At 38.4% G+C, this 27,977-nt stretch overlaps 1 protein-coding gene across 2 annotated transcripts; it reads left to right on the top strand.

Moving 5' to 3' along the window:
• Positions 1 to 2,287: 2,287 nt before the first annotated feature.
• Positions 2,288 to 27,977, top strand: dos (daughter of sevenless). 2 transcript variants are annotated; one of them, XM_071683176.1, is made up of 4 exons: positions 2,288 to 2,484; positions 10,885 to 11,010; positions 15,591 to 17,342; positions 22,899 to 27,977. In XM_071683176.1, exons 1-4 carry the CDS (start codon positions 2,407 to 2,409, stop codon positions 23,112 to 23,114), a joined length of 2,172 nt encoding a protein of 723 aa, XP_071539277.1. In that variant the 5' UTR covers positions 2,288 to 2,406; the 3' UTR covers positions 23,115 to 27,977. The 2 variants fall into 2 exon arrangements, with proteins under 2 accessions (XP_071539277.1, XP_071539276.1); XM_071683175.1 differs by having other exon boundaries at positions 22,881 to 23,534.

Consider the following 27,977-nt stretch of genomic DNA (forward strand, 5'->3'; position numbering starts at 1 on the left):
GTCTATATAAATGACTTCCCAAAAGGACTGGACACCTAACAATATGTTTGTAAGTAATCGGGATCTCAACGTCATGAGTGAGGTAGAGATAGAGCCTGTATAAACTTACAAAAAGATCTCCACAAACTCGAAATTTGGACACGTACTTTGGTTGAAAAGTCATTTCGAGTAATAAGGAGATATGTTGCAGGAATCTGTACGTGAGACAGATTTGGACGTGACATATTACCAATCCCATCGCAAACGCTCCACCTGAGATGGACTTTGGAGACAAACTGCCTTGAAGCAGGATATATTCAGTAGACTATAATGTTTCTTAAGCATGGTCACCGCAGCTAAGGAAAACGGAAAGATTTGATTGAGAAGGTCCAGAGGAGAATAGGAAAGATGCTACCCAAACTCATAGGGCCGGGTTTTAATGAGAGGTTAGAGGTGCAGGAATTTACCCACCACGCTAAAATGAGGGTAAGGAATAATTCCTCAACACTCCCTTCAAGTTTCTAAACCAGTTTGATGGTCCTTGAGAAATGTAAAGATAGGGCAACCAGAGGCTATGGCAAGAAACCAAGTAAAGAAAAAATCTTAGAAAAGACAAGATATAAAGAATCTGTCTTCATAATGATCAAAGCAGTGGACGAATAGAATAAACTGTGATGAAACTGTAAGATAGCGCCTAAGATACGAGTCCTTTAATTCTTTCCACGAAAAGAATCGTCTGTTCATCGGAAGTTTCCCATTATTTCGTGCCCGAAGATCTAGCGGCTTTACAAGCCTCGTACGGGAGTACAATGTTGAAAGTCTTGTGTTTGACCAAATGCGTAATCACAATATTTGTAATCAATTTCCCTTGTCTCTTCTTTTTCCATTTTCAGTAACCTCTCTATATATCATTTAAGGCCCGGCCTTGATGTGGACTTTTGTCCGTGACTGGAGCCTCCAACATATAAAAAAGTAATTATGCACATAGCGTAAAACTTTTTAGCTCCTATTTGTAATGTGCAGTGAGGGAGTTTCACACCCGTGGGACCCCATCTCTACAGTCTTCACTATCATACAACTTATTGAACTTCTGTATACTTTCCGCACTCACTTTATTCCATTCGTCTACCACTCATTCTAAAATAAGAATACTTCTTTACACTCTCTCTTACGAGTTTCATCATAAATGTCATCTTATTGCCTATGGTTGTCCTCTCCTTCCATCTTTCTAGGACCATTCACTGTCTTCATCAACATGCTTATTCAAAAACTTAATGGTTGTGAACAGGTCACCCCTCACTCTTCTCTCTTCCATGGCGGGTAAATTTTAGGCATTTATCATTTTTGTAAAAATTCGGCTTTCGTAATTCCGATAACGTCTGTGTTGTCCCCCCTTTGGAACTCCGCTGATAGTTCTTTTGTGATTCTTATGCACGTTGACCAAACTTGAGAAGTGTTTCTCCTTTTGGCCTAAAGTAGAATGTAAAGTAGCTTGCTGTTTATTCCCTTATCCGGATAAATGAACGCTGTTCTAATATTTACCAACATACAGTTTGTCTCCTTTACTATCTTCCTAGTAATGGAGGGACGATGTCAACTCTTAAAGTCTCTCGCACTCAGATTCATGTAACTTATAGCCTTGCTAGATATGTCTCTCTGTCTGCCTGTCTGTATGTCTGCCTGCCAGCCTGTGTGGTGGTTGAGTTGTCTACCTGCTTGTCCACTCGCTTGCTTATATTTCTGCCACCTCTTCTGCATGCTTGCTTACATGCCACCCCTCCCTGCCTCTCTCTCTCTCTTGCTTGTGTCTCGAGAAATCAAGTATCTGCCATTTCTTCGCTTGTTAATCGACAATTAGTTTCTTGCAAGGATTTTTAAAAAGAATGATTTAGAGTTCCTTCATATGAATCGTAGGAACCTTACTGTCATCCACTAAACTGCAGTTAGGTTAAATTCTTGACGTGTAGATGTAGACATATCTTTTGCATGAGTGAAATGAATGATAAGTTGATAACACGTAATCCTAAGATAATCGCCAAATGAATTAAACCAACAAAAAAGTTTCACAGCGACCCTCAGTTTTGACGATGTAACATAGTTTTCTTCGATCTACAAACATTGGGGTATTCTGCCTTAATGAATTAAGTAATGAGATGGGGGTGCAACATAGCGAATTATAATTATTTACTAAAATAAAAGTTTTACGCTCGTCTGTTTCCATAGAACGATCTCATTGGTAAAAGTTTCGTGTTTGGCCAATCAGTGCCGGCGTTACTCGCGGCTTAGGTGCACTCCAGCCAATCCCTGCAGGCCTTGAGCGTAGTCATCGTGTCTGTAAACTGAGTGTGGGGATGGTCTGTGATAGTCAGTGTACAAGCCTTATTTGACGGAGGGGAATATGTTTCTTCACGTCACCAGCCGGCAGAGATGGTTCATGGCAGTATGGAGATAGTTCATGAAGGAATGCTCAAGAAATCGCCGCCGCCGAAGCGGCTCTGGCGAGCGGTAAGTATTGGCTGGTGTGGAGCACTAACTTGACAGACCCAGCCAGCGACGTAACCTCAACCAGTCTGTCTTCACTTACTTCAATTTTGATACCCAGGGTAACGGCTGTCTGTCAGAGAGGTTGATATATAACATTGAACAGGAGAGAATTTCTTATAAGTTCAATTATTTTGATGATTGAAGCTTTATTAATCACCTGTTTGCGTTTGTATTTAAAATACTCGTGGATGTTTATCCTTCTGAATCATCTGTGTTGACCTTCATGTACAGCTGAGATCTACTGGAAGTTGCAGTCATACACAGATTTGTTATAGAATGACTAGCCAGGTTGCTTCTGGTGTGTCTTTTAATAAATTTTTGGGTGTCAGATAGCTTAAAGGACCACCGCCACTCAAAATATTTCATGGAATTAGGCGAAATTTGTCAGTTTATTCCTTGAACTTTGTAGAAGTGATTTAGAGGATGGGAAATGATGCATAACAAGAAACACTCACAAGGTTAAGTTGCCACTAAGCGGGCTGAGCCTTGAAGCAGAGGGAAAGTGTGGGGTAGAGACACATGGGACCTCCTAACCCAACAACCTCAACAGATTTAGCTTAATTTGATATATCCTGGATACAGTGAATTCAGACAAACATAATATAAGCATAACATTAATTTTGTTTATATATATATATATATATATATATATATATATATATATTATTGTCACAAATGCGATCTAGAAACTTAAAAGCCCTCTTTTCTCAAGGTATCAATATTCTAAGCTAACAGGAGAAATAGAACTAACAAGCTTGATATTATATTTTGGTGTGTATTCACATCATCATAAAGACCTGTATATCTCATGACACAGTCTTGTGGTCAATAGTAACAAATTAAACATCTCTATTATAAATCATCATTGACTCCTATGATAACGTGAGATTTTCTATGGTTCTTTCTGCATGTGTTTCTTCTTAATTTTACATTTTATACGAAACTGTGTATACCAAAGCTGTTTGAGTGGCAGTGCTAAACTGTTATATGACTTATAGTGAGACTGTTAGCTTTGTTTGGCATGTTTAGTTTTATCACATGATGCTCATTAAGATAATGTGAAGATCAGGGAAAATGTGGAGTTAAGATGGTAAACAGCAAATTGTATGAAAACCTTGCCTGGTTTCCCCTAGCAGCCAAGATTTACCAAATATTCAATGTTAGAAAATTAGTTGATATGGTCTTCATTGTCAAATGTTTTGTGCAGTTATGGCATGTGTTTTCTCCCACATGTTGAAGAATGTTTGTTAGAACTAACTGCATAAGCTAGGTTATGGTGTGTGTGGAAGTAAATGCATGTGTCATACAAAACTACTAACTAATAATCACTGAACACGAGACTATGATAATTTCTTATACCTAAAATCAGTGAATGTAAGGTAAATCTTCGATGCTAGGGGAATTAAGGTTAGGTTTTCATAGATTTTGTTGATTTTTATGAATGATTCATCTGATCTTTGCAGTAACTCCTCTCATTTATGTCTTATCCATTATTGGTCCGGAACATGTGTTTCTTTGGTATAGATTGCTTCTTCAGAGGGTCAGTTGTCTGGTCATACTGGGGGTATGGTTTTCTTCCATATTTGGAAGTTACTTTGAAACTTTATAGATACCAGATTATTTCCTTATTGATTAGTGCAATCTCTAGTTGACACTTATAACTACTTTTCTTTCACGTATAATTGTCGGTAAAGATTTATTGATAAATTATGGTGTGATTAATCACTTGCGCCACTTTTTTTTTTCATACACTTTGATATTTCAGCTGGAACTCTTTATATATATACACACACACACATATATATATATATATATATATATATATATATTGTTGAATGTGTTTGATGATAGAGTGGCAGATATAGGGTGTTTTGGTCGAGGTGGTGTGCAAAGTTAGAGGGTTAGGGAAAATGATTTGGTAAACAGAGAAGAGGTAGTAAAAGCTTTGCGGAAGATGAAAGCCGGCAAGGCAGCAGGTTTGGATGGTATTGCAGTGGAATTTATTAAAAAAGGGGGTGACTGTATTGTTGACTGGTTGGTAAGGTTATTTAATGTATGTATGACTTATGGTGAGGTGCCTGAGGATTGGCGGAATGCGTGCATAGTGCCATTGTACAAAGGCAAAGGGGATAAGAGTGAGTGCTCAAATTACAGAGGTATAAGTTTGTTGAGTATCCCTGGTAAATTATATGGGAGGGTATTGATTGAGAGGGTGAAGGCATGTACAGAGCATCAGATTGGGGAAGAGCAGTGTGGTTTCAGAAGTGGTAGAGGGTGTGTGGATCAGGTCTTTGCTTTGAAGAATGTTTGTGAGAAATACTTAGAAAAGCAAATGGATTTGTATGTAGCATTTATGGATCTGGAGAAGGCATATGATAGAGTTGATAGAGATGCTCTGTGGAAGGTATTAAGAATATATGGTGTGGGAAGCAAGTTGTTAGAAGCAGTGAAAAGTTTTTATCGAGGATGTAAGGCATGTGTACGTGTAGGAAGAGAGGAAAGTGATTGGTTCTCAGTGAATGTAGGTTTGCAGCAGGGGTGTGTGATGTCTCCATGGTGGTTTAATTTGTTTATGGATGGGGTTGTTAGGGAGGTGAATGCAAGAGTTTTGGAAAGAGGGGCAAGTATGAAGTCTGTTGGGGATGAGAGAGCTTGGGAAGTGAGTCAGTTGTTGTTCGCTGATGATACAGCGCTGGTGGCTGATTCATGTGAGAAACTGCAGAAGCTGGTGACTGAGTTTGGTAAAGTGTGTGAAAGAAGAAAGTTAAGAGGAAATGTGAATAAGAGCAAGGTTATTAGGGTACTACAGTAGGGTTGAGGGTCAAGTCAATTGGGAGGTGAGTTTGAATGGAGAAAAACTGGAGGAAGTGAAGTGTTTTAGATATCTGGGAGTGGATCTGGCAGCGGATGGAACCATGGAAGCGGAAGTGGATCATAGGGTGGGGGAGGGGGCGAAAATTCTGGGGGCCTTGAAGAATGTGTGGAAGTCGAGAACATTATCTCGGAAAGCAAAAATGGGTATGTTTGAAGGAATAGTGGTTCCAACAATGTTGTATGGTTGCGAGGCGTGGGCTATGGATAGAGTTGTGCGCAGGAGGATGGATGTGCTGGAAATGAGATGTTTGAGGACAATGTGTGGTGTGAGGTGGTTTGATCGAGTGAGTAACCTAAGGGTAAGAGAGATGTGTGGAAATAAAAAGAGCGTGGTTGAGAGAGCAGAAGAGGGTGTTTTGAAGTGGTTTGGGCACATGGAGAGGATGAGTGAGGAAAGATTGACCAAGAGGATATATGTGTTGGAGGTGGAGGGAACAAGGAGAAGAGGGAGACCAAATTGGAGGTGGAAAGATGGAGTGAAAAAGATTTTGTGTGATCGGGGCCTGAACATGCAGGAGGGTGAAAGGAGGGCAAGGAACAGAGTGAATTGGAGCGATGTGGTATACCGGGGCTGACGTGCTGTCAGTGGATTGAATCAAGGCATGTGAAGCGTCTGGGGTAAACCATGGAAAGCTGTGTAGGTATGTATATTTGCGTGTGTGGACGTATGTATATACATGTGTATGGGGGGGGGGGTTGGGCCATTTCTTTCGTCTGTTTCCTTGCGTTACCTCGCAAATGCGGGAGACAGCGACAAAGTATAAAAAAAAAATATAAATATAAAAAAAATATTCCTGGTAAATTATATGGGAGGGTATTGATTGAAAGGGTGAAGGCATGTACAGAGCATCAGATTGGGGAAGAGCAGTGTGGTTTCAGAAGTGGTAGAGGATGTGTGGATCAGGTGTTTGCTTTGAAGAATGTATGTGAGAAATACTTAGAAAAGCAAATGGATTTGTATGTAGCATTTATGGATCTGGAGAAGGCATATGATAGAGTTGATAGAGATGCTCTGTGGAAGGTATTAAAAATATATGGTGTGGGAGGCAAGTTGTTAGAAGCAGTGAAAAGTTTTTATCGAGGATGTAAGGCATGTGTACGTGTAGGAAGAGAGGAAAGTGATTGGTTCTCAGTGAATGTAGGTTTGCGGCAGGGGTGTGTGATGTCTCCATGGTTGTTTAATTTGTTTATGGATGGGGTTGTTAGGGAGGTAAATGCAAGAGTCTTGGAAAGAGGGGCAAGTATGAAGTCTGTTGGGGATGAGAGAGCTTGGGAAGTGAGTCAGTTGTTGTTCGCTGATGATACAGCGCTGGTGGCGGATTCATGTGAGAAACTGCAGAAGCTGGTGACGGAGTTTGGTAAAGTGTGTGGAAGAAGAAAGTTAAGAGTAAATGTGAATAAGAGCAAGGTTATTAGGTACAGTAGGGTTGAGGGTCAAGTCAATTGGGAGGTGAGTTTGAATGGTGAAAAACTGGAGGAAGTGAAGTGTTTTAGATATCTGGGAGTGGATCTGTCAGCGGATGGAACCATGGAAGCGGAAGTGGATCATAGGGTGGGGGAGGGGGCGAAAATTTTGGGAGCCTTGAAAAATGTGTGGAAGTCGAGAACATTATCCCGGAAAGCAAAAATGGGTATGTTTGAAGGAATAGTAGTTCCAACAATGTTGTATGGTTGCGAGGCGTGGGCTATGGATAGAGTTGTGCGCAGGAGGATAGATGTGCTGGAAATGAGATGTTTGAGGACAATGTGTGGTGTGAGGTGGTTTGATCGAGTAAGTAACGTAAGGGTAAGAGAGATGTGTGGAAATAAAAAGAGCGTGGTTGAGAGAGCAGAAGAGGGTGTTTTAAAATGGTTTGGGCACATGGAGAGAATGAGTGAGGAAAGATTGACCAAGAGGATATATGTGTCGGAGGTGGAGGGAACGAGGAGAAGAGGGAGACCAAATTGGAGGTGGAAAGATGGAGTGAAAAAGATTTTGTGTGATCGGGGCCTGAACATGCAGGAGGGTGAAAGGAAGGCAAGGAATAGAGTGAATTGGAGCGATGTGGTATACAGGGGTTGACGTGCTGTCAGTGGATTGAATCAAGGCATGTGAAGCGTCTGGGGTAAACCATGGAAAGCTGTGTAGGTATGTATATTTGTGTGTGTGGACGTGTGTATGTACATGTGTATGGGGGGGGGTTGGGCCATTTCTTTCGTCTGTTTCCTTGCGCTACCTCGCAAACGCGGGAGACAGCGACAAAGTATAAAAAAAAAAAAAAAAATATATATATATATATATATATATATATATATATATATATATATATATATATATATATATATATATATATATTTTCCTATGAGTCCATGGGGAAAATGAAATACAATAAGTTCTCAAGTGCACTTTCGTGTAATAATCACATCATCAGGGTAGACACGAGAAATATAAGTCAGTTGATATACAACGAAGACACATAGCTAGGACACCATTTGGTAAACATGCAATTGTCCAAGACAATCACATGTTTACCAAATAGCGTCCTAGCTGCGTCTCTTTGTTGCATATCAACTGACTTATATTTCTCTCGTGTCTCCTCTGATGATGTGATTGTTACGCAAAAGTGCACCTGGGAACTTATAGTGTTTCATTTTCCACATGGAATCATGGGAATATATCTTTCTTTCTTTCAAACTATTCGCCATTTCCCGCATTAGCGAGGTAACGTTAAGAACAGAGGACTGGGTCTTTGAGGGAATATCCTCACCTGGCCCCCTTCTCTGTTCCTTCTTTTGAAAAAAAAAAAATGAAAGGGGAGGATTTCCAGCCCCCCGCTCCCTCCCCTTTTAGTCGCCTTCTACGATACGCAGGGAATACGTGGGAAGTATTCTTTCTCCCCTATCCCCAGGGATATATATATATGTATATATATATTCCACAAACCTCCAACAGCCAGGATCAAACCTGGGACCCCTGTGTAGCAGGTGGTATGTATGTGTGTGTATGAGGGGTTGGGTCATTCTTCATCTGTTTCCTTGTGTTAACTCGCTGACAAGGGAAACGGCGATTAAGTATTATAAAGTGAAAATGAATATATTTGTGTGTGTGTGTTGTGTGTTGGGTGGAGGGAACAGGGAGAAACGGGAGACCAAATTGGAGGTGGAAGGATGGAGTGAAAATGATTTTGAGCGATCAGGGCCTGAACATACAGGAGGATGAGATGCATGCAAGGAATACAGTGGATTGGAATGATGTGGTATACCATGGTCGATGTGTTTTCAATGGACTGAACCAGGGCATGTGAAACGTCTGGGGTAAACCATGGAAAGGTCTGTGGGGCCTGGATGTGGATAGGGAGCTATGGTTTCGGTGCATTAAACATGACAGCTAGAGACTGAGTGTGAACGAATGTAGACTTTTTTGTCTGTTTTCCTAGTGCTCCCTCGCTGAAGCAGGAGGTAGCAATGCTGTTTCCTGTGGGGCGGGGTGGCACCAGGAATGGATAAAGGCAAGCAAGTATGAATATGTACATTTATATGTATGTAATGTCTGCATATGTGAGTGTATATGTATATATATGTTGATATGTATACGTATGTATATATGTGTATGTGGGCGTTTATGTATATATATGTGTATATGAGTGGGTGGGTTATTCTTCGTCTGTTTGCTGGCACTACCTCGTTGATGTGGGAAACAGCGATTATGTATAATGAATATAAATGATATGGTTGTTTATGTATACATGTGTGTATATAGGTGGATAGGCCATTCTTTATCTGTTTCCTGGCAGATGGCAATCTAGTATAAAGAATGATAAATATACATATAGGTAAGAGTAGGAGTTTTATGCATCTCACACTACTTTTTCCCTCATAGGGCTAGGCCTCACAGAAGTCTTTATTCTGTAACTTGAGCCCACAGTGTTAGAGAAAAAATGAACTTGTTTTAGTCTTACAGAAAAAAAACCGTTTCATCTGCAGGCCATTCAGGTTCAGTGATATAAGAAAAATCATTTTGCACCAGTTATTCTTCATTTATGTTACAAGTTGGAGTGAAAAATCCTGTTATTCCTTTCTCAAAGAAGATGAGGAGGAATCTATACTTGTAATAACAACAATGATGTAAAGATGTAGGATACTGTTGTGAAAGATACTAATCCTGACAAGGAAGTGAAGAGAAGGAAGCCAGTTTAGAATAGAGGATCCAAACTTTGTGTAGAATTAACCCTTCAAACCAGAATTCTTTTTAATGAAAAATTTGTGGTTGGGACATGTTAATTTTCAGTTTTGTAAAACCTCAGTATTATCAGAAACACTACAACGGATGATGAGGCTTTTGGCAGCATCTACACTTTCATTGTTTCTACAATCCGTTCCTACATAATTATTTTAGTTGTAAGTTCTTCAGTTTTCTTCAACACTTTTCCTTCAGCCTCATTTGCTAGGATCACTCCAATACTTGTTTCATGTAGATGATAGACGAATATGAAAATATTTTTATTGTTCAAACAGTAGTAAATATACCATGTTCTATATCATGAGGAGAGTCAAAGTTTGAAGCAGCATTGATGTTGCAGGTACTTTTGAGATTTGGAAGTCCATATTTCCTTTTAAAATGCTAGGTAAGGATTGAGGCTATGTATGACCACTTTGAGAGTCTCATATGTACCTGCTACACCTTGTGGAATTAGAAGGGTAATTGATGATGGTAGATGAACAGAAGAATATTTACTGATATGCATTCTGTTCCTCTAACGTTTGTGAATATTGACTGGTTGATGGGATGGGAAGAGAAACTTGCTTGGACCATAAAAATTGGTATTCCAGATAATCCTTGTTCTTTAGAATACCTGTACTAAGCTGGTTACAGCTCACATACCAAACAATCACTCTCAAGGTGGGGTGAAAATGGAATTAATTATTTTTACTTTAAAAACTGGAAGTAAATCCAATAATGGTAATGATCAGAGCACTTATAGTCACTTGATTAGATTATTGATTTATAGTAATATCACTTTTATGTATTTTTACTTTACATAATCCTTAATATTATTCTGGGAGCTTATTTTCCCCTCCACGTTGTGGTCAAGGATGAGTGTGTGGTTTATCCTTCGTGATCATTCAGGCTGTCACTGGCTGCATCCCACCGGGTTTTGAGTGTGGTGCAAGACCCCAGGAAACCACCTGGAATGCTTTGTCTTCTCACAGTTTGGTTTGTTTGAATTGTTGATAGGGTCTTACAGTTAGCAAGCATGAAATCCAAGGCATTGTTGAAGAGAAAGCTTTGGACCAAGTGTCAAGGTGGCCAGGTTCTTCCACAAAAGAATTAGTTCTTACATAACCTGCATAGCATCAGAAAAATGAACAGGTTAACTTTCAGTGAACAGGGAACAATTTAAAAGGTTTTCAGAATAACTTTTCTTACTTTTTGAATAGGAAACATTCTGTATTTTTTAGATTGACAAGCACAGTGCTTTAACTAATTTAAGAAACTCATATTTGTAGAAATGGCGCATGCGGTGGTTTGTGCTGCGATCTGGAGAACTACCAGGTCAGTACTTCCTAGAGTACTACACAGACCACACCCGTCGAAAACTGAAAGGCAAAATAGACCTCGACCAGTGTGACCAGGTGAGTAATGAAAGAATAATGTGAGCTTGTTGGGTTAAAATGGGGAAATGTGAATGAGATAACCAAACTAATACTCAAGATTATTTCAAAAGATAGAACAATCAAGAAAGTATATAAGACTTGCAAAAGGCAGGCAAAAGCTGAATCCTTAAGGAAAGCTATGAAAAATCATTATGAAGGAATGATTGAGCCCACTTCAGGATATTGAAATTTAATACATTGGTACTTAGAGGATGATACTTTGTCGAATGCACAGAGATGTGTGTTTTTAGAAGTTGGATGAGGAATTCGGAGGAAAGTGAAGAATGAGGAAATGAAGGAAGAAAGTAATGTGGAAGGGAGTGATAAAAAGATAGGGAGTGTGCCTCTAGACACACTGACTGTGGAGAGAAGCATTAGAAAAGTATAGCTGAAGTGGATGGATTTAGTGGGGTATCACATGTAAAATTTTTGGTTTAGATGGATATCAGGAACTAAACACTATAATGCTGTGGTTGATGGAGAGTCTGTTTCGGTTTCATTGCTGTGTAATGGAAGTAGAATATATGATGAGCATAGTGGATCTACATTATATATAAGTCTTCATTTGATTACTGTTTGATGAAGAAAAAAATTAGCAGACATCTGTAGACCATGTGAATCATGATGTGCAAAGTAATGAGAATATTTCATGACATACAGAACAAGCTTGTGCCAACAAAATCTCAAGAGCTGTGTGGTGGGCCTTCAAGTATTGAAAACTGAATAGAAATGCCTGAAACATGCACAGGTACTCTACAAATTAGTATAGATTTGGTATACATGAAGCAGATGCAAGATTCTAATATTAAGAAAAAAAAGTGTTTGAAGGCACGAAGGTTTCCTTAGCTGTCATACACAATAGTGGGAGTTTTATCTAAGATGTAGGAAAATACAAGAGAGCAAAATTAAGGGAGATAACAGTAAAGAGAAAATTGAAAAATGGAATATTTGTTGTGTAGCTTAGCATTTGAGAAGTTGACAGAACAGCAGATGATGTGTGTAAGAGAAGGCAATCCCTTTACTATCTTAGCCCAGTAGTACTTAGGTGATCTAATGAGGCCAGCTGGCATGTTCCTACTAAAATCTAGACACATTAAGTTATTTTGAAAGAGAAAGTAGCTTTATCTCTGGACAAAACAGAGTCAGCAAAGAAAAGAGAAATGTATAACACTCTGTGCAATTTCTTCTTACTAAGCGCTGCAACAAATTTGAATGGTTTCATCTTAGGTTGTTTTAAGTCGAAGAATCAGAGTTGTACCATTCATTATATCTGTTAAGTGAGCAGAAATTCCAGCTGTACCCCATTTATACTATTCCTTACCATGTTATAGTCGAACATTTCAAAGTTGGCAACATTGGCAGTTCGTTAGGTTCATGGAACAGAATTTCATCTTATTCCAAGAGATGAAGACTGTTTACAGGATTCTTGAAAGATTAAGTAAAGAAATGAAAATTACATAAAGCAGGTGCTTCTGGAAGAAGTTTTTAAAAAGTTATCAAAACTTTGTAGATGCCCAGGTACAGCAACTCCAACCCTTTCACCAATCCTCTTGCCCAATTCTCCTTAGCCTAAGCTGAGTTTTGGTCATTCCCCTAGCACATCTGCAGAAGCTTCTATGATAGTTGAAATGCAAGACATGCCTCCTGCCTCTCCTGAGGTATCATCTATATGAAAGCAAGATGATACTCGTCATCATGCACCTTCAAAGCTCAGTTGGGCCAGATGCCAAACCTGGCACTTGATAAGTAATCACATGTAGCTACTTTAGTATTTGTGGGATAAGAAACGAGGAAAAACTTTTAATAGATAATGTCGATAATTGCTGTTATGATGTTTAATAAATGTTATGAAAAGTTTGAACTGCTATTTGGTCCCCTTGGCATAATAGGTGTCCAAAATCTTAAAATTCCAGAATCCATAAGGTGATTGACCCCATGATTGCCAGATTTGAGATTTTTTACTATAGCAAAATATGCTTGTTATTAGAAAAGTCTGTATTTGGCAAAATATGATTTTTTTAATGCAGTGGATTCATCACAGTTTTGCATTTTAACTACACCCAATCCTTGAAAAATGCTCTGTTTCTGTTCCTGAAAGGGTCCTAGTATGTGGAACATGCATAATTGGAATTGGTTATAACATGATTCCAGTGGAGATATGCACCAGCACCCTTTGACAAACCCCTGTATGACTCAAAAAAATATTTTTTGAATAGTTTCTAATAGGATTATGTGAATGTTTTCCACTACAATAGTGACTTTTTCATACGTATTCACCTTATCCCATGTTAGCGAGGTAGTTTTAAAAACAGAGGACTGGGCCGTAGAGGGAATATCCTCACTTGGCCCCCCTTCTCTGTTCTTTCTTTTGGAAAATCAAAAACTAATATTGCTTGTACTGCCTTCACATCCAGTTTGTTGTAAGGGTGGGAAATTATTTTATTATTATTATTATTTTGCTTTGTCGCGTTAGCGAGGTAGCGCAAGGAAACAGACGAAAGAATGGCCCAACTCACCCACATACACATGTATATACATACACATCCACACAAGCAAATATACATACCTATACATCTCAATGTATACATATATGTACACACAGACATATACATATGTACTTATGTACATAATTCATACTGTCTGCCTTTATTCATTCCCGTTGCCACCCCGCCACACATGAAATAACAACCCCCTCCCCCTCATGTGCGCAAGGTAGCGCTAGGAAAATACAACTAAGGCCACATTCGTTCACACTCAGTCTCTGGCTGTCATGTAATAATGCACTGAAACCACAGCTCCCTTTCCACATCCAGGCCCCACAGAACTTTCCATGGTTTACCCCATACGCTTCACATGCCGTGGTTCAATCCATTGACAGCACGTCGACCCCAGTATACCACATCGTTCCAATTCACTCTATCCCTTGCATGCCTTTGACCCTCCTGCATGTTCAGGCCCCAATCACTCAAAATCTTTTTCATTCCACTGCATGGACTTAAATAAGGTTGATGTATGTGTCATCCTCAAGAACACTGTGATCACATTACATTTCTTTTTTTTTTTTTTTTTTTTTTTTTTTTTTTTTTTTTTTTTTTGCCGCTGTCTCCCGCGTTTGCGAGGTAGCGCAAGGAAACAGACGAAAGAAATGGCCCAACCCACCCCCATACACATGTATATACATACGTCCACACACGCAAATATACATACCTACACAGCTTTCCATGGTTCACCCCAGACGCTTCACATGCCTTGATTCAATCCACTGACAGCACGTCAACCCCGGTATACCACATCGCTCCAATTCACTCTATTCCTTGTCCTCCTTTCACCCTCCTGCATGTTCAGGCCCCGATCACACAAAATCTTTTTCACTCCATCTTTCCACCTCCAATTTGGTCTCCCTCTTCTCCTCGTTCCCTCCACCTCCGACACATATATCCTTTTGGTCAATCTTTCCTCACTCATTCGCTCCATGTGCCCAAACCATTTCAAAACACCCTCTTCTGCTCTCTCAACCACACTCTTTTTATTTCCACACATCTCTCTTACCCTTACGTTACTTACTCGATCAAACCACCTCACACCACACATTGTTCTCAAACATCTCATTTCCAGCACATCCATCCTCCTGCGCACAACTCTATCCATAGCCCACGCCTCGCAACCATACAACATTGTTGGAACCACTATTCCTTCAAACATACCCATTTTTGCTTTCCGAGATAATGTTCTCGACTTCCACACATTCTTCAAGGCTCCCAGAATTTTCGCCCCCTCCCCCACCCTATGATCCACTTCCGCTTCCATGGTTCCATCCGCTGCCAGATCCACTCCCAGATATCTAAAACACTTCACTTCCTCCAGTTTTTCTCCATTCAAACTCACCTCCCAATTGACTTGACCCTCAACCCTACTGTACCTAATAACCTTGCTCTTATTGACATTTACTCTTAACTTTCTTCTTTCACACACTTTACCAAACTCAGTCACCAGCTTCTGCAGTTTCTCACATGAATCAGCCAGCAGCGCTGTATCATCAGCGAACAACAACTGACTCACTTCCCAAGCTCTCTCATCCCCAACAGACTTCATATTTGCCCCTCTTTCCAAAACTCTTGCATTCACCTCCCTAACAACCCCATCCATAAACAAATTAAACAACCATGGAGACACCACACACCCCTGCCGCAAACCTACATTTCTTCTTACATTAAACTTTTCTCAGTCGAGCTTTACTTCATTAGGGCTTAAGAAAATGTGTCTTGGGTGATTTATTGAATTTGTTGATTGAAACAAAATGTGTTAAGGAGATAGTATCATTCTGAAAGGTATCATTCATGATAGAAAGTGCTGCTCAAGATATTGTTTGGAATGGAGTTTTAGAAATCTAGATTATATTTGTATATTTTATTCTTGCATGGAAAATTTCTCCCATCCCATGCTTTAACTCAAATTTTAATTGATGGAGAAATATAAAATTGAACTATGATTTAGCATAAATTTACAATGTTTAGCTATTGCTTATAATGAAAATCTTTTTTTCTATCATTTCCCAACAGGTTGATGCAGGTATAACTTTTGCAAATAGGAAGTCAGAATATAAGTACATGTTTGACATCAAGACCCCCAAAAGGGTATATTACTTATGTGCAGAGACGGAACAGGAGATGAACCGTTGGGTTGATTGTGTATGCCATGTATGTGGTCTAAAAATATACTCACATGAAGATGAGTATCCAAATTATTTAGACCATTCAACATCAACAACACCCTCTGCCACACCTCCAGCACCTGTTCATAGTTTGCCTCTGGAACACTCGGCTTTAGATTCTCCTCCATTGTCACCATCTTCAAGTTCAATAATATCTGGACCATATATTCCTATTAGTACATGTTTCACTGGCAAACGAACACCTATAACAAACTCAAGTTTCCCCTTTAGTGATGATATGCCTCCACCAGGATCCATCGAAAACCATCGTTCCAGTATACCCAATGAAATGGCTCCCCCAGCACCTATAATGTGTCAAGATAGTCAGCCTCCACTTACACAGGCTCCCCCTGCACCAGTGGTAAACACAGGAGCCATACCACGTGAGTCATATGAAAGTCATCGACAATTGCGGCCATCTGGAACAACATCTGAAGACACGTCAAGTGTGCAGTCTCCACTGGGCACAGAAGGAAGTAGCGTTTTCAGTGATGATGAAGGCATTGGTACTCCACATAAAGTTGAAGCAAAATTTTTTAGTAAAGGAACAAGATCTATAGGTGTGTCACAAGTCAGCAGGGACACTTATTCTAAAGATGGACAGTGGGAAGGTCCTGGCACAAAGGGTGGGTTATCGCCAGGGGCTGGTAGCGTTGTTGCCTCTTTGTCAGGAGATATGCGAGGTCTAAGTTTATCAGATGATGATCATCAGCATGTTATAGCAGCTCCACCTAGACCACCCAAACCTCCTCACCTTGTAGAAATTCCTCAACAGACATATCAAAACTTAGATTCAGTCACAAGAACTACTTTAGTGAGAAAGAACAGTTCACATGAGAAAGTTAAGAATGGCATTGGAGGCCCATTGTCTGTTCACGAGGCTAATGTTGGTTCGTCTGACCCTGAACCTTCACCAGCATCTGTTAGCAGTTCTATACCTCCTTTAACACCTCGTGAATTAAATGATGAAATGCATATTATGGTAAGGTCGCAACAGTATTCTGAATCTGTAAGTCCCCAGGCAGCTGAAAGGGCCAAGCAAAGACATTGCTGTAATAACTTTACTTCAGTTCCAGTGCAGGGCCAAATATTTTCATATGATATACGTCCACCAGATATGCATGACAAGCAGGGAGAATTTGATCCTAGGACATCACCTGCTGGACTTTATTCCAACATCCCACAACCAAACAAAAGTCCAATCCATCCTCCTGTAGTAGATCGAGGCCTGAAACCCAAAAAGACTGTTGATGGTGGTAATCTGAGTTCCTCAGAACTGTCTCCTCCTCCATCTGGTGGCTCACAAGAAGTACTTGGTGCTGTAGGTGGTTCACCAGCTCCACCATCATCAGCCCCACCTATGGTAGATAGGAATCTTAAACCAAATAAGAATCCTCCAGAGCCTGTTTCAAAAAACATGTTTGTGCTCGATCCGGCCCCTATTCGCCACAGGAGTAATGATCAGCGCAAGCCACGAGCTGCACCATCTCCAACACCTCCCTCAGTACGCAATGGTCGTGGTGGCAATGATAGTGGTGATGAGGCAGATCATTCATCAAACTCGGGTAGTAGAAGAAATTCAACAAATGCAGATGAGCAGGTCAGTAATGAAACTTCTTTTCTAAGTTTAAAGGACATAATTGGAACAGCAGTGGTACTCTTAATTGCAGATTACTTTGTTTCACCTTTGGTAATGCTTACCTTTTATTGCATGACATCACCTTTGGTAATGCTTACCTTTTATTGCATGACATTGCTTTTGCTGAGCTTTTGATTTTTTAATTACTGATGCATTGATAATGATTGCGACACTACTGTGTGGGCACCATCACCTCCCATTTCTTATATTAAAAATATCATAATGTAATTGGGTTTCCAATGTCCAGAGAAGTGTCATAGTAGAAATTTCCTTTTAACTTATCAGATCACCAATATTCCCACCTCTTCAGCTGCTGTGCTTAGAACATTTGCCAGAGAATTCTGCAAACTTTTGCTTTCTAGCAATGTTGGTGATTTTTGAAAGAGAATGTAGTGGAAGGTCATTAACTCCAGGGCTAGGCCTGCAGCTTGTGTTATTGCATAATGCTTGCTGAATATATTTTCATCTATAACATTTTCTTTTCTGTGTGTGTCAGTTGTTCATTATTCAGACTTTTACTTATTATTAAAATGAATATGGATTGTGTTTTTACTATTTTCTTTAAGTTATTAGGTACAGTAGATATTTGATCTTTTCACAGTAAGCATATTTAGTTCCATCTGAAGTGACTCTTTATGGAAAGCATTTCCTTCAGATTCATTTTTTTGACTTGATCAATGAGAATTGTGCATTAATCATCACTTCCATTGATTTTCTTTGCTGCTGTTGAAAATGACACTCAGCAAATGCACAAAGAAAGAAATACAAATTCATTCTCCCTTACAGAATATATCTTTTGTTACCAAAGAAAAATGCCCAAAAAAGTTAGTGTACTTTCCTGTGTATTGGTGTGGCAGGTTGTTGAGTTGATGGGGAAGGGACCTGGCTGGTGGCACAGATGCTTTTTCTTTATTAAATATACCATGAATGTGGGTTTTTACCTGGTAATTATTTCATTCTACGGACACTTAAACACTTTATATGCTTTTTTACTTGATAACTAGGAGAATAGTTAAGTAGAACAACTATTTGGTGGGAGGTATTACAGTAGCTTTCAAATATATTGATAAGGAAATATTTAGTGATCTGATCATATCCTACATAAAGCCAAAACCAGGTATGTTTTCAAGAAGCGCAAAGAGCTAACAGAAAATGTTCATAAGAGGGCAACAAAAGTGGTACAAGAAGTAGAGGTGAGTTACATGGAAGGGTTAGAAGTCTTACATTTCCCTACTTTGGAAGAGAGAAGAATAAGGAGTGATTTCAACACATCCTTTAAGATTTTAAAACAAATTTATGACAGACTTTGGATAATTTTTCAAGTAGGGATAGAGCAACCAGAAGGAATAACATGAAATTAAGCAAGAAGTTTGTTAAAAAAAAAATATGGAAAAAATTACTTTCATAGATTGTGTGGAGAATGAATGGAATGAAATTTATTAAGGACATGGTTAATGCAGACAGCATGCACAAATTTAAAAAGTTGTATGATAGTAAATAATGTCCAAGAGACGGAATGCCATGACTGTAAAACTCCCTCCACATTCAGTACAAGTAGGTAAGTAAATACACACACTTAGTCCTCTGCGGTGTAGTGGTTAGTGTTACTGATCATGAGTCAGCAAAGTCACTCCAGGGGTCAGATCTGCATGAGTTCAAATCCTAGGCGCATCAGTCATCTTGCACCAGCTCAGGTGTTTTTCCTCTCCTCAGGGCTGGTCAGTATATCATGGCCAACTGAGGTGACTTGTGTGAGTCACATGTACCAGATGAAGTCTAAACATGTGCTGAAAGAATGTGATGAGGTACTTGCTGGGTCCCTCCAAGTATTGTACAGTAGAACACTGGAGAAAGGGATGATTCTAATGATGTGGATAAGGGCAATTGTCATGTCTATCTTTAAGAAAGGTGATTGAAAAATTAGACAGTTTTGTCAGTGAGTGTGGCTTATAAGACTCAGGAAAAGAAAATAAGAAAGCATTGTAACAACAACATACAAAAGGGAAGCTTTTTGAATGGGATACAAGATAACTTCAGAGAATAGTGGTCCTTCATTATGAATGTTTTTTATGGCAGTGTAAGCCAGGTATAAGAAAAAAGATGGGAAGGTAGATTGTGTGTCTGGACTGCCAGAAAGCCATTGAAGCTGCACCCCATCAGAGGTTGATTAAGAAGCTAGAGGTACTGCCAGAAATAAGGGGTAAAACCTCTTGTTGAAGGGAACAAAGGACATAGGGAAGAGACACATTTTCAAATTAGAGCGAAGTTACAAGTGGAGCACTGCAGGGCACATACACAGACATATATATATATATATATATATTTTTTTTTTTTTCATACTATTCGCCATTTCCCGCGATAGCGAGGTAGCGTTAAGAACAGAGGACTGGGCCTTTGAGGGAATATCTTCACCTGGCCCCCTTCTCTGTTCCTTCTTTTGGAAAATTAGAATTAAATATATATATATATATATATATATATATATATATATATATATATATATATGTGAGTATTTTGAAGGTTTGTTGAATGTGTTTGATGATAGAGTGGCAGATATAGGGTGTTTTGGTCGAGGTGGTGTGCAAAGTGAGAGGGTTAGGGAAAATGATTTGGTAAACAGAGTAGAGGTAGTAAAAGCTTTGCAGAAGATGAAAGCTGGCAAGGCAGTAGGTTTGGATGGTATTGCAGTGGAATTTATTAAAAAAGGGGGTGACTGTATTGTTGACTGGTTGGTAAGGTTATTTAATGTATGTATGATTCATGGTGAGGTGCCTGAGGATTGGCGGAATGCTTGCATAGTGCCATTGTACAAAGGCAAAGGGGATAAGAGTGAGTGCTCAAATTACAGAGATATAAGTTTGTTGAGTATTCCTGGTAAATTATATGGGAGGGTATTGATTGAGAGGGTGAAGGCATGTACAGAGCATCAGACTGGGGAAGAGCAGTGTGTTTTCAGAAGTGGTAGAGGATGTGTGGATCAGGTGTTTGCTTTGAAGAATGTATGAGAAATACTTAGAAAAGCAAATGGATTTCTATGTAGCATTTATGGATCTGGAGAAGGCATATGATATAGAGTTGATAGAGATGCTCTGTAGAAGGTACTAAGAATATATGGTGTGGGAGGCAAGTTGTTAGAAGCAGTGAAAAGTTTCTATCGAGGATGTAAGGCATGTGTACGCGTAGGAAGAGAGGGAAGTGATTGGTACTCAGTGAATGTAGGTTTGCGGCAGGGGTGTGTGATGTCTCCATGGTTGTTTACTTTGTTTATGGATGGGGTTGTTAGGGAGGTGAATGCAAGAGTTTTGGAAAGAGGGGCAAGTATGCAGTCTGTTAGGGATGAGAGAGCTTGGGAAGTGAGTCAGTTGTTGTTCGCTGATGATACAGCGCTGGTGGCTGATTCATGTGAGAAACTGCAGAAGCTGGTGACTGAGTTTGGTAAAGTGTGTGAAAGAAGAAAGTTAAGAGTAAATGTGAATAAGAGCAAGGTTATTAGGTACAGTAGGGTTGAGGGTCAAGTCAGTTGGGAGGTAAGTTTGAATGGAGAAAAACTGGAGGAAGTAAAGTGTTTTAGATATCTGGGAGTAGATCTGGCAGCGGATGGAACCATGGAAGTGGAAATAAATCATAGGGTGGGGGAGGGGGCAAAAATCCTGTGAGCCTTGAAGAATGTTTGGAAGTCGAGAACATTATCTCGGAAAGCAAAAATGGGTATATTTGAAGGAATAGTGGTTCCAACAATGTTGTATGGTTGCAAGGCGTGGGCTATGGATAGAGTTGTGCGCAGGAGGGTGGATGTGCTGGAAATGAGATGTTTGAGGACAATATGTGGTGTGAGGTTGTTTGATCGAGTAAGTAATGTAAGGGTAAGAGATATGTGTGGAAATAAAAAGAGCATGGTTGAGAAAGCAGAAGAGGGTGTTTTGTAATGGTTTGGTCACATGGAGAATGAGTGAGGAAAGATTGACCAAGAGGATATATGTGTCCGAGATGGAGGGAACGAGGAGAAGTGGGAGACCAAATTGGAGGTGGAAAGATGGAGTGAAAAAGATTTTGAGTGATTGGGGCCTGAACATACAGGAGGGTGAAATGCGGGCAAGGAATAGAGTGAATTGCATCGATGTGGTATACCGGGGTCGACGTGCTGTCAATGGATTGAATCAGGGCATGTGAAGCGTCTGGGGTAAACCATGGAAAGTTGTGTGGGGCCTGGATGTGGAAAGGGAGCTGTGGTTTCGGGCATTATTGCATGACAGCTAGAGACTGAGTGTGAACGAATGTGGCCTTTGTTGTCTTTTCCTAGCGCTACCTCGCACACATGATGGGGGAGGGGGATGTTATTCCATGTGTGGCAGGGTGGCGATGGGAATAAATAAAGGCAGACAGTATGAATTATGTACATGTGTGTATATGTATATGTCTGTGTGTGTATGTTTGTGTGTACATTGAGATGTATAGGTATGTATATTTGCGTGTGTGGACGTGTATGTATATACATGTGTATGGGGGTGGGTTGGGCCATTTCTTTCGTGTGTTTCCTTGGGCTACCTCGCAACCGCGGGAGACAGCGACAAAGCAGAATGAATAAATAAAAATATATATATATACACATGTACATATTCATCCATTCCTGGAACTACCCAGCCCACAGGGCACAGCATCGCTACCTCCTGCTTCAGCGAGTTAGCGCTAGGAAAACAAACAGAAGAGCCACATTCATTCACACACAGTCTCTAGCTGTCATGTATAATGCACCGAAACCACAGCTCCCTATCCACATTCAGGCCCCACGGGTCATTCCATGGTTTACCCCAGACATTTCACATGCCCTGGTTCAGTCCTTTGGCATCATGTTGACCCCTTAAAATCTTTTCCACTCCATCCTTCCACCTCCAATTTGGTCTCCCACTTCTCTTTGTTCCCTCCACCTCTGACACATATATCCTCTTTGTCAATCTTTCCTCACTCACTCACTCCATATGTCCAGACCATTCCAACACATCCTCTTCTGCTCTCAACCATGACATTATTTTTATGATCTCAGAAGGATAGCATGGCTATCTAACCCATGCTATTCCATTAAAAGACAAATTTTAAGCATGAAAAGAATTGGGATGCTCTCAGCAGACATAACTTAATGAATATGGGTAAAGGAAAGCATACACCATAACTTATTGGATTATAGTCAGAGAATCTGTTGGCTTTAGTGATGAAATAGCCATAGTGAAGCTATGTCAGCAGGAGAGGGATGAATGTGGAAAGAAACTTCATTTCAACAATTTGCCCTTCTCCCATAATGGATTTTCTATCTGAAACTGTTTGGTAGCTTTATTTATCATGTAAGGGTTTTTATCTACTGTCATAAATATCCCCTTGCTTTGGTCCCACTGCATAATTAAAAACGTACCTGATGACACCTTTAGTGCATTTTCACATGCATGGAGTATATGCATGTATGTATGGGTTGAACAACTAATGCATGTATGCCTCTCTCTATTTCAGATTTTCTTTCCCTTACAGAGTCCATGTAGACCGCAACATGAAATTCAGTATTTGGATCTGGACCTTGACCTTGAGGCTCGACATAGTCCCAAAGCTTTGAAAGTGCTGTCTAATAAAAGCTCTGTTGTTGCTTCGGCCCCTTCTGTTGTGTACAAAAAGGTTGATTTTGTGAAGACAAATGCTTTTAACAAAATGAGGATTAATGTAGAGGACACATACCGTAAGAACCAGTAATAGCATACTAGTATATACAGTGATAAAGAGCAGTTTCGTACTACTTACATGTATGTAAGTTTGAAGGGTAAATTGGAAAGAGAGAGTACTTTGAACTGTGCAGTTGTTGTGGCTATGATTACTTTTGTATATATTCATAACTTGAGGCATCAAAGTAAAGTAGCATACTCTAAATATATTTGTGGATGATCCCCATCCAGATTTTAAAAGGATATGAATTATTATTATATTTATCAAATACATATTCATTTGACATTGCACATAGCATAGTTTATAACATTATCTATTTAAAGTAGGTGAGAAACTTTTTTTTTTTTTCAAGGTGTATTAGACTGGCCTTGTATCTCAATATTGGGGCTTGTCAAGTATTTAATGAGATGGCCCTTATGTAATTTGCAACTAAAGCACAGCATAAATTTTCACCAGTGCATAAAGCTTATAAATCTAGAGGGAGGTGGAAGAGTTCTGTTTTGTCTAACTTGAATGAAGTGAGGTACTGGTTTGAAGAGGGAAGAAATTGGAGAAGAATACTTGAGTACTTTGTGAAAAAGTTTTAACTGCATCTGTTGTCAGTTTTATCATACAGCTTACCAGAATACCTCTAGACTAGTACCTTGCATTCCAGTTTGAAAATGGAGTTTTTTGCACTAATAACTCAATTATCTCTTTCACCAGATTTATAAGAGGAATGAATGTATACAAGAGTTTCATGTGTAGTCCTTTCAGTTTTGATTTTTTGGTGCATTATGAGTTGGTTAATTCTCAATTGATCTGAGGATATTCATGCTGAGGACCAAGGTTTTTAACTAAGTATTTTAAGATATAAACCAAATGCTAGGTCAAATGTTAATTAGTATTTAGAGGTAATATGTTACATTACTTCATATCATAACACCTCATGTATTGCATATTGCAGTTTTATCCATGAGTATGTCCATTAATTCCTAGATATAGGAATGTATACGGTAATAAGGTTGCCATGAACAACCCAGTTAAACGGTTACCTGTCTCTCCTCCTCTTGAACCACAAGGGATTTTTAGGAGATGCCTTACCAGCTATATTGAGGAAACACAAGCCAAGCCAGACATGTGGTAGTATGATCCAGTTCACAGTCAACATCTGATGTATCCTTGTCCTTATTATTATATCTTTTATTTTATTATGATGAATGCTAAATTTGTGAAAATGATAAGTGAAACCTCTAAGCACCTAATTTAGGCATTTAAAAATGTTGCTCGACTTTAATACAAATTGTAAGTGTTGTCTCCAAGTACGGAGAGATATTAGCCAATAATTAAAATTATTAGCTTTGGGGCTGAATTTCATATATTTTGTGACTGATTATTGTTTTCAGCATTTTCAGTTTTTATTGTACACCAGCTCTAAGGAAACATAAGGGTTGATGGGATTAAGTTCCTGCATTCTTTTCTTGCTATATCTGTCCATTTTTGTTGAGGATGGGGAGCAAAGATTTTGAACACAAAGGGTACTTCTACCTGATATCCATACTCATAACATGCTTGTGGATCCATTATCATTAGTAATAATGTAAATATATGTACAAACATTTCATACTCAAAGCATCTGATTACTGTACATGGTTTCACAGTGAATGAGTTGTCATTCTGCGGAATGAAAAGATACTACCTGGTATTAGCGTGATGTGATGGTGAAACTATCGGAGCAAATTATAACATACTAACCATACCTATCATCAAGAATCAAACTTGGATCATTGAATTAATGATATTCTTAGTTCTTGTTCAATATTTAGCTTTTGAAAACAGTTTATTTTCACAGTTTTTGATATTGTGAATCATACGCAAGTGACTGGAGTAAGTGAATTAGTGGTTTAATAGTTATGGCATTCTTTGTATAATCAAAGAAACTGTGATAATAATTGCGTAATTAGGCATGTATAGTCCCTTTGACCTTAAGATGCCAGAGAATGAGAAATACACTGGTTCATTTACCATCCAGGCCATTTAGTTTTGATTACTGGGATTCATTATGTGTTATATGAATAAGTTGGAGATGTGTTTGTATATATTAGTCCTGATATGATACCATAGATTTCTTGTGTTAATAACAGGTAGTCTGTCTTTCTCATTATTTTCAGATCTTTGGTATATTATACTTTGTTAAATTTTATCTTTGTTTATTTCTGTAAATATTGTGAATTATGTAGTAATCATACTTATCAAATACTGTATTTCATTGCAGCTTGTTTTATATACATTATTTCTTGTTAATGTGAAGATCAGTATATATGTCTTGCAAATATTTCATGGTAGGTTTCACCCTTATTCACTGTATATTACTCACCGTCCAATACTGTTTCACTAATCATCGTTTGATTCTCACCATTATGTTAATCATCCTTGTGACAGTTATCCTCATTCCACAGACTTAGCACATACCTTGCAAGCAATTCATATCTGGAAAAATTAAAGCAGTTTGAATCAGGAAAAGGTCAGTTGTGCTAAAACTGCTTAGTATACATATATATTTTTTATAATGTTCTGAAAGGGTAGGTACTTTGAATATTGAATTTTTATATATGCCATGATGTAATGCTAGTGTTCGTTTCTTTAACAAAAACATAATAATATTCTTGGACTGCAGTGCTTATCTTCTTAAGGATAGTATTTTTTCATGAGGACTAACTAGAATACCAAAAAAAAAACATACTAATTCAGAAATTTTTAAACTAAAGCACAAAAAGTATAAAAGAAAACCATGATGGTGTATATAAAAGACCGGCAAGAGCTCCAGTACTTTTAGTCTTTGTTGAGACTAAAGTAAATTGCCATGCGTGGGTGTATATCTTCCCTTGTTGTGCATGAGTGTAAATATGTTGACTATTCTTAATAACAGTGTCTTTTTTTCTCCTGTAATATTCAGGAACTTCTTGCCTTATGATGAACTGTATACATATGATACAGTTCATTTCCGTAAACTTGATGCCTTGTCTGGATGTGTCTCACTGCATTTATGTACTGTATCATAATTTTTTACTTTTATGAGTGGTAGTAAACAGTTTTGCAGTTGGTAGTACACAGTTTTGCAGCAAAGAGTCCAGATAGGACATTGTTTTTACAGCTTTGAAGGTTTTTCTAAATTTTAATATGATAAAGGAGCTGTGGTGCAATGAAATATATCAGTGTAAAGCCATATCAAATGCATTATACAGATGCCTCAATGTTCAGGGACCAAGTTATTGATATCGCTGAGTTTAACGATGCTCTACATATCACCCTATGAGTGACTTGAGATTCCCAGTTCATTATGGAAAATTTATTCTTGCTTAACTAGGTCCTTGATATTGAAGGGATTAGTATTGTGTTTAGAAGAAATTTATATGCTTGGAGTATTTTGCAATATTACTAGGTCATAATTGTGATAATATATTTATTGGAGGGAATAAATTTTTGTAAATTACCTTTTCAGATAAATAACTTTTAACAGCCTTGTTTACATCACATTTAAGGATATATTTTAACTAAAATCAAAAATTAAAGACTTTGGTGAAATAGATTTAACCTTATAAGCTTAGCATTTTAGAAAGGAAAGTTGTTGCAGCACAACCAGTTAATGAGTCATAATTGTTTCATATGTATGTATATATATATATATATATATATATATATATATATACAATATTATATATTATGCAGTTTTATGTCTGTAGGAATTATTCACATATTACTGTGCAGACCTGGCTATTCATTATGTAGGAGAATGGCTGTGATCCCTCACCATGATCTTGCAAGACAGAGGGAAAATTAAAGTCATATTAAAGTAATTTACATGTGAATAGCAAAATCTTGTCAATTATGATATTGAATCCTAATACTACCAGTCATGCAATTGATGAATAACAGATTTGCACAGCAAAGATTGAATTAGTCCTGTGAAAACAAATGAAGAAAAATTTCAGAAAAAGCCAAAGGCTTTCATTTGAATTAAACTTCATCTCAGGATTCACTAAACAGTTGGACTGTAAGGGTGTGTTAATGTACAAGGACTAATTAGTTTTATTGTTGGAAGCAAAGTTAGGCTCATTATTATAGCTCTTGGGAACATTTCTTTATTTAAAGGAATACTTTGTTCCATTACACTGCAGTGATATGAATGTCTTTTTAAATCGTGCCTTTCACAGTGCTAAATGTAGATGGAAAGATTTATTTCTAGAGAATTGCACTGTTTTAAAAATTGAATCATCGAACTTGCCATGTAGGTAATCATATCAAATGATTCAGTGATCGCAGTTTGTTTGGTAGCCATAAGATCAGTGATACAGTTGTATATATTAGGAAGAGAACTGGAGTTTGTTAAAAGAGCCATCTTTATACTAAAACTGAGGCACATTGTCCAGCTTGAATGTTAACCAAGAAAAGAAAATGGGTGAATAGAAGTGTTTGTAAAATCTTTATATTTGAACTATAGGGGTGAAAGTGTTATGCATAGTTAACAGGGATCTGCCACAAAAAAAAAAAACCCTATGTTGAATATTAGGCGTTACTTTATGTTATGTATATCCCTAGTGCTGTGTAATTCTTCAATGATATATCTAATTATGATGGGTTGATCAATTTTTACACAGTAATATGCATAAAGTACTCAAGATTTCTGTTATGTATTGGAAATGCTTTAAGAAGTGTTGATGAAAATATTTTGATTTTGTGCCTGTTCATGCTGGCTTGGATATTAAGTCTAGAGGGTAAGACATATTGTTGCATACTTGGGTTAAATGGGTAAAATGAAGTGGAACTATAAGCCAGTAATGCAATGGTACCCATTTTAGTTCTTAGATGTCATTCTTGCTCAATAGTTAAGTTGAATAAAGTATATGTTGCAGA

This window comes from Panulirus ornatus, chromosome 36 (genome assembly GCF_036320965.1).
Source record: "Panulirus ornatus isolate Po-2019 chromosome 36, ASM3632096v1, whole genome shotgun sequence".
Taxonomy (NCBI): domain Eukaryota; kingdom Metazoa; phylum Arthropoda; class Malacostraca; order Decapoda; family Palinuridae; genus Panulirus; species Panulirus ornatus.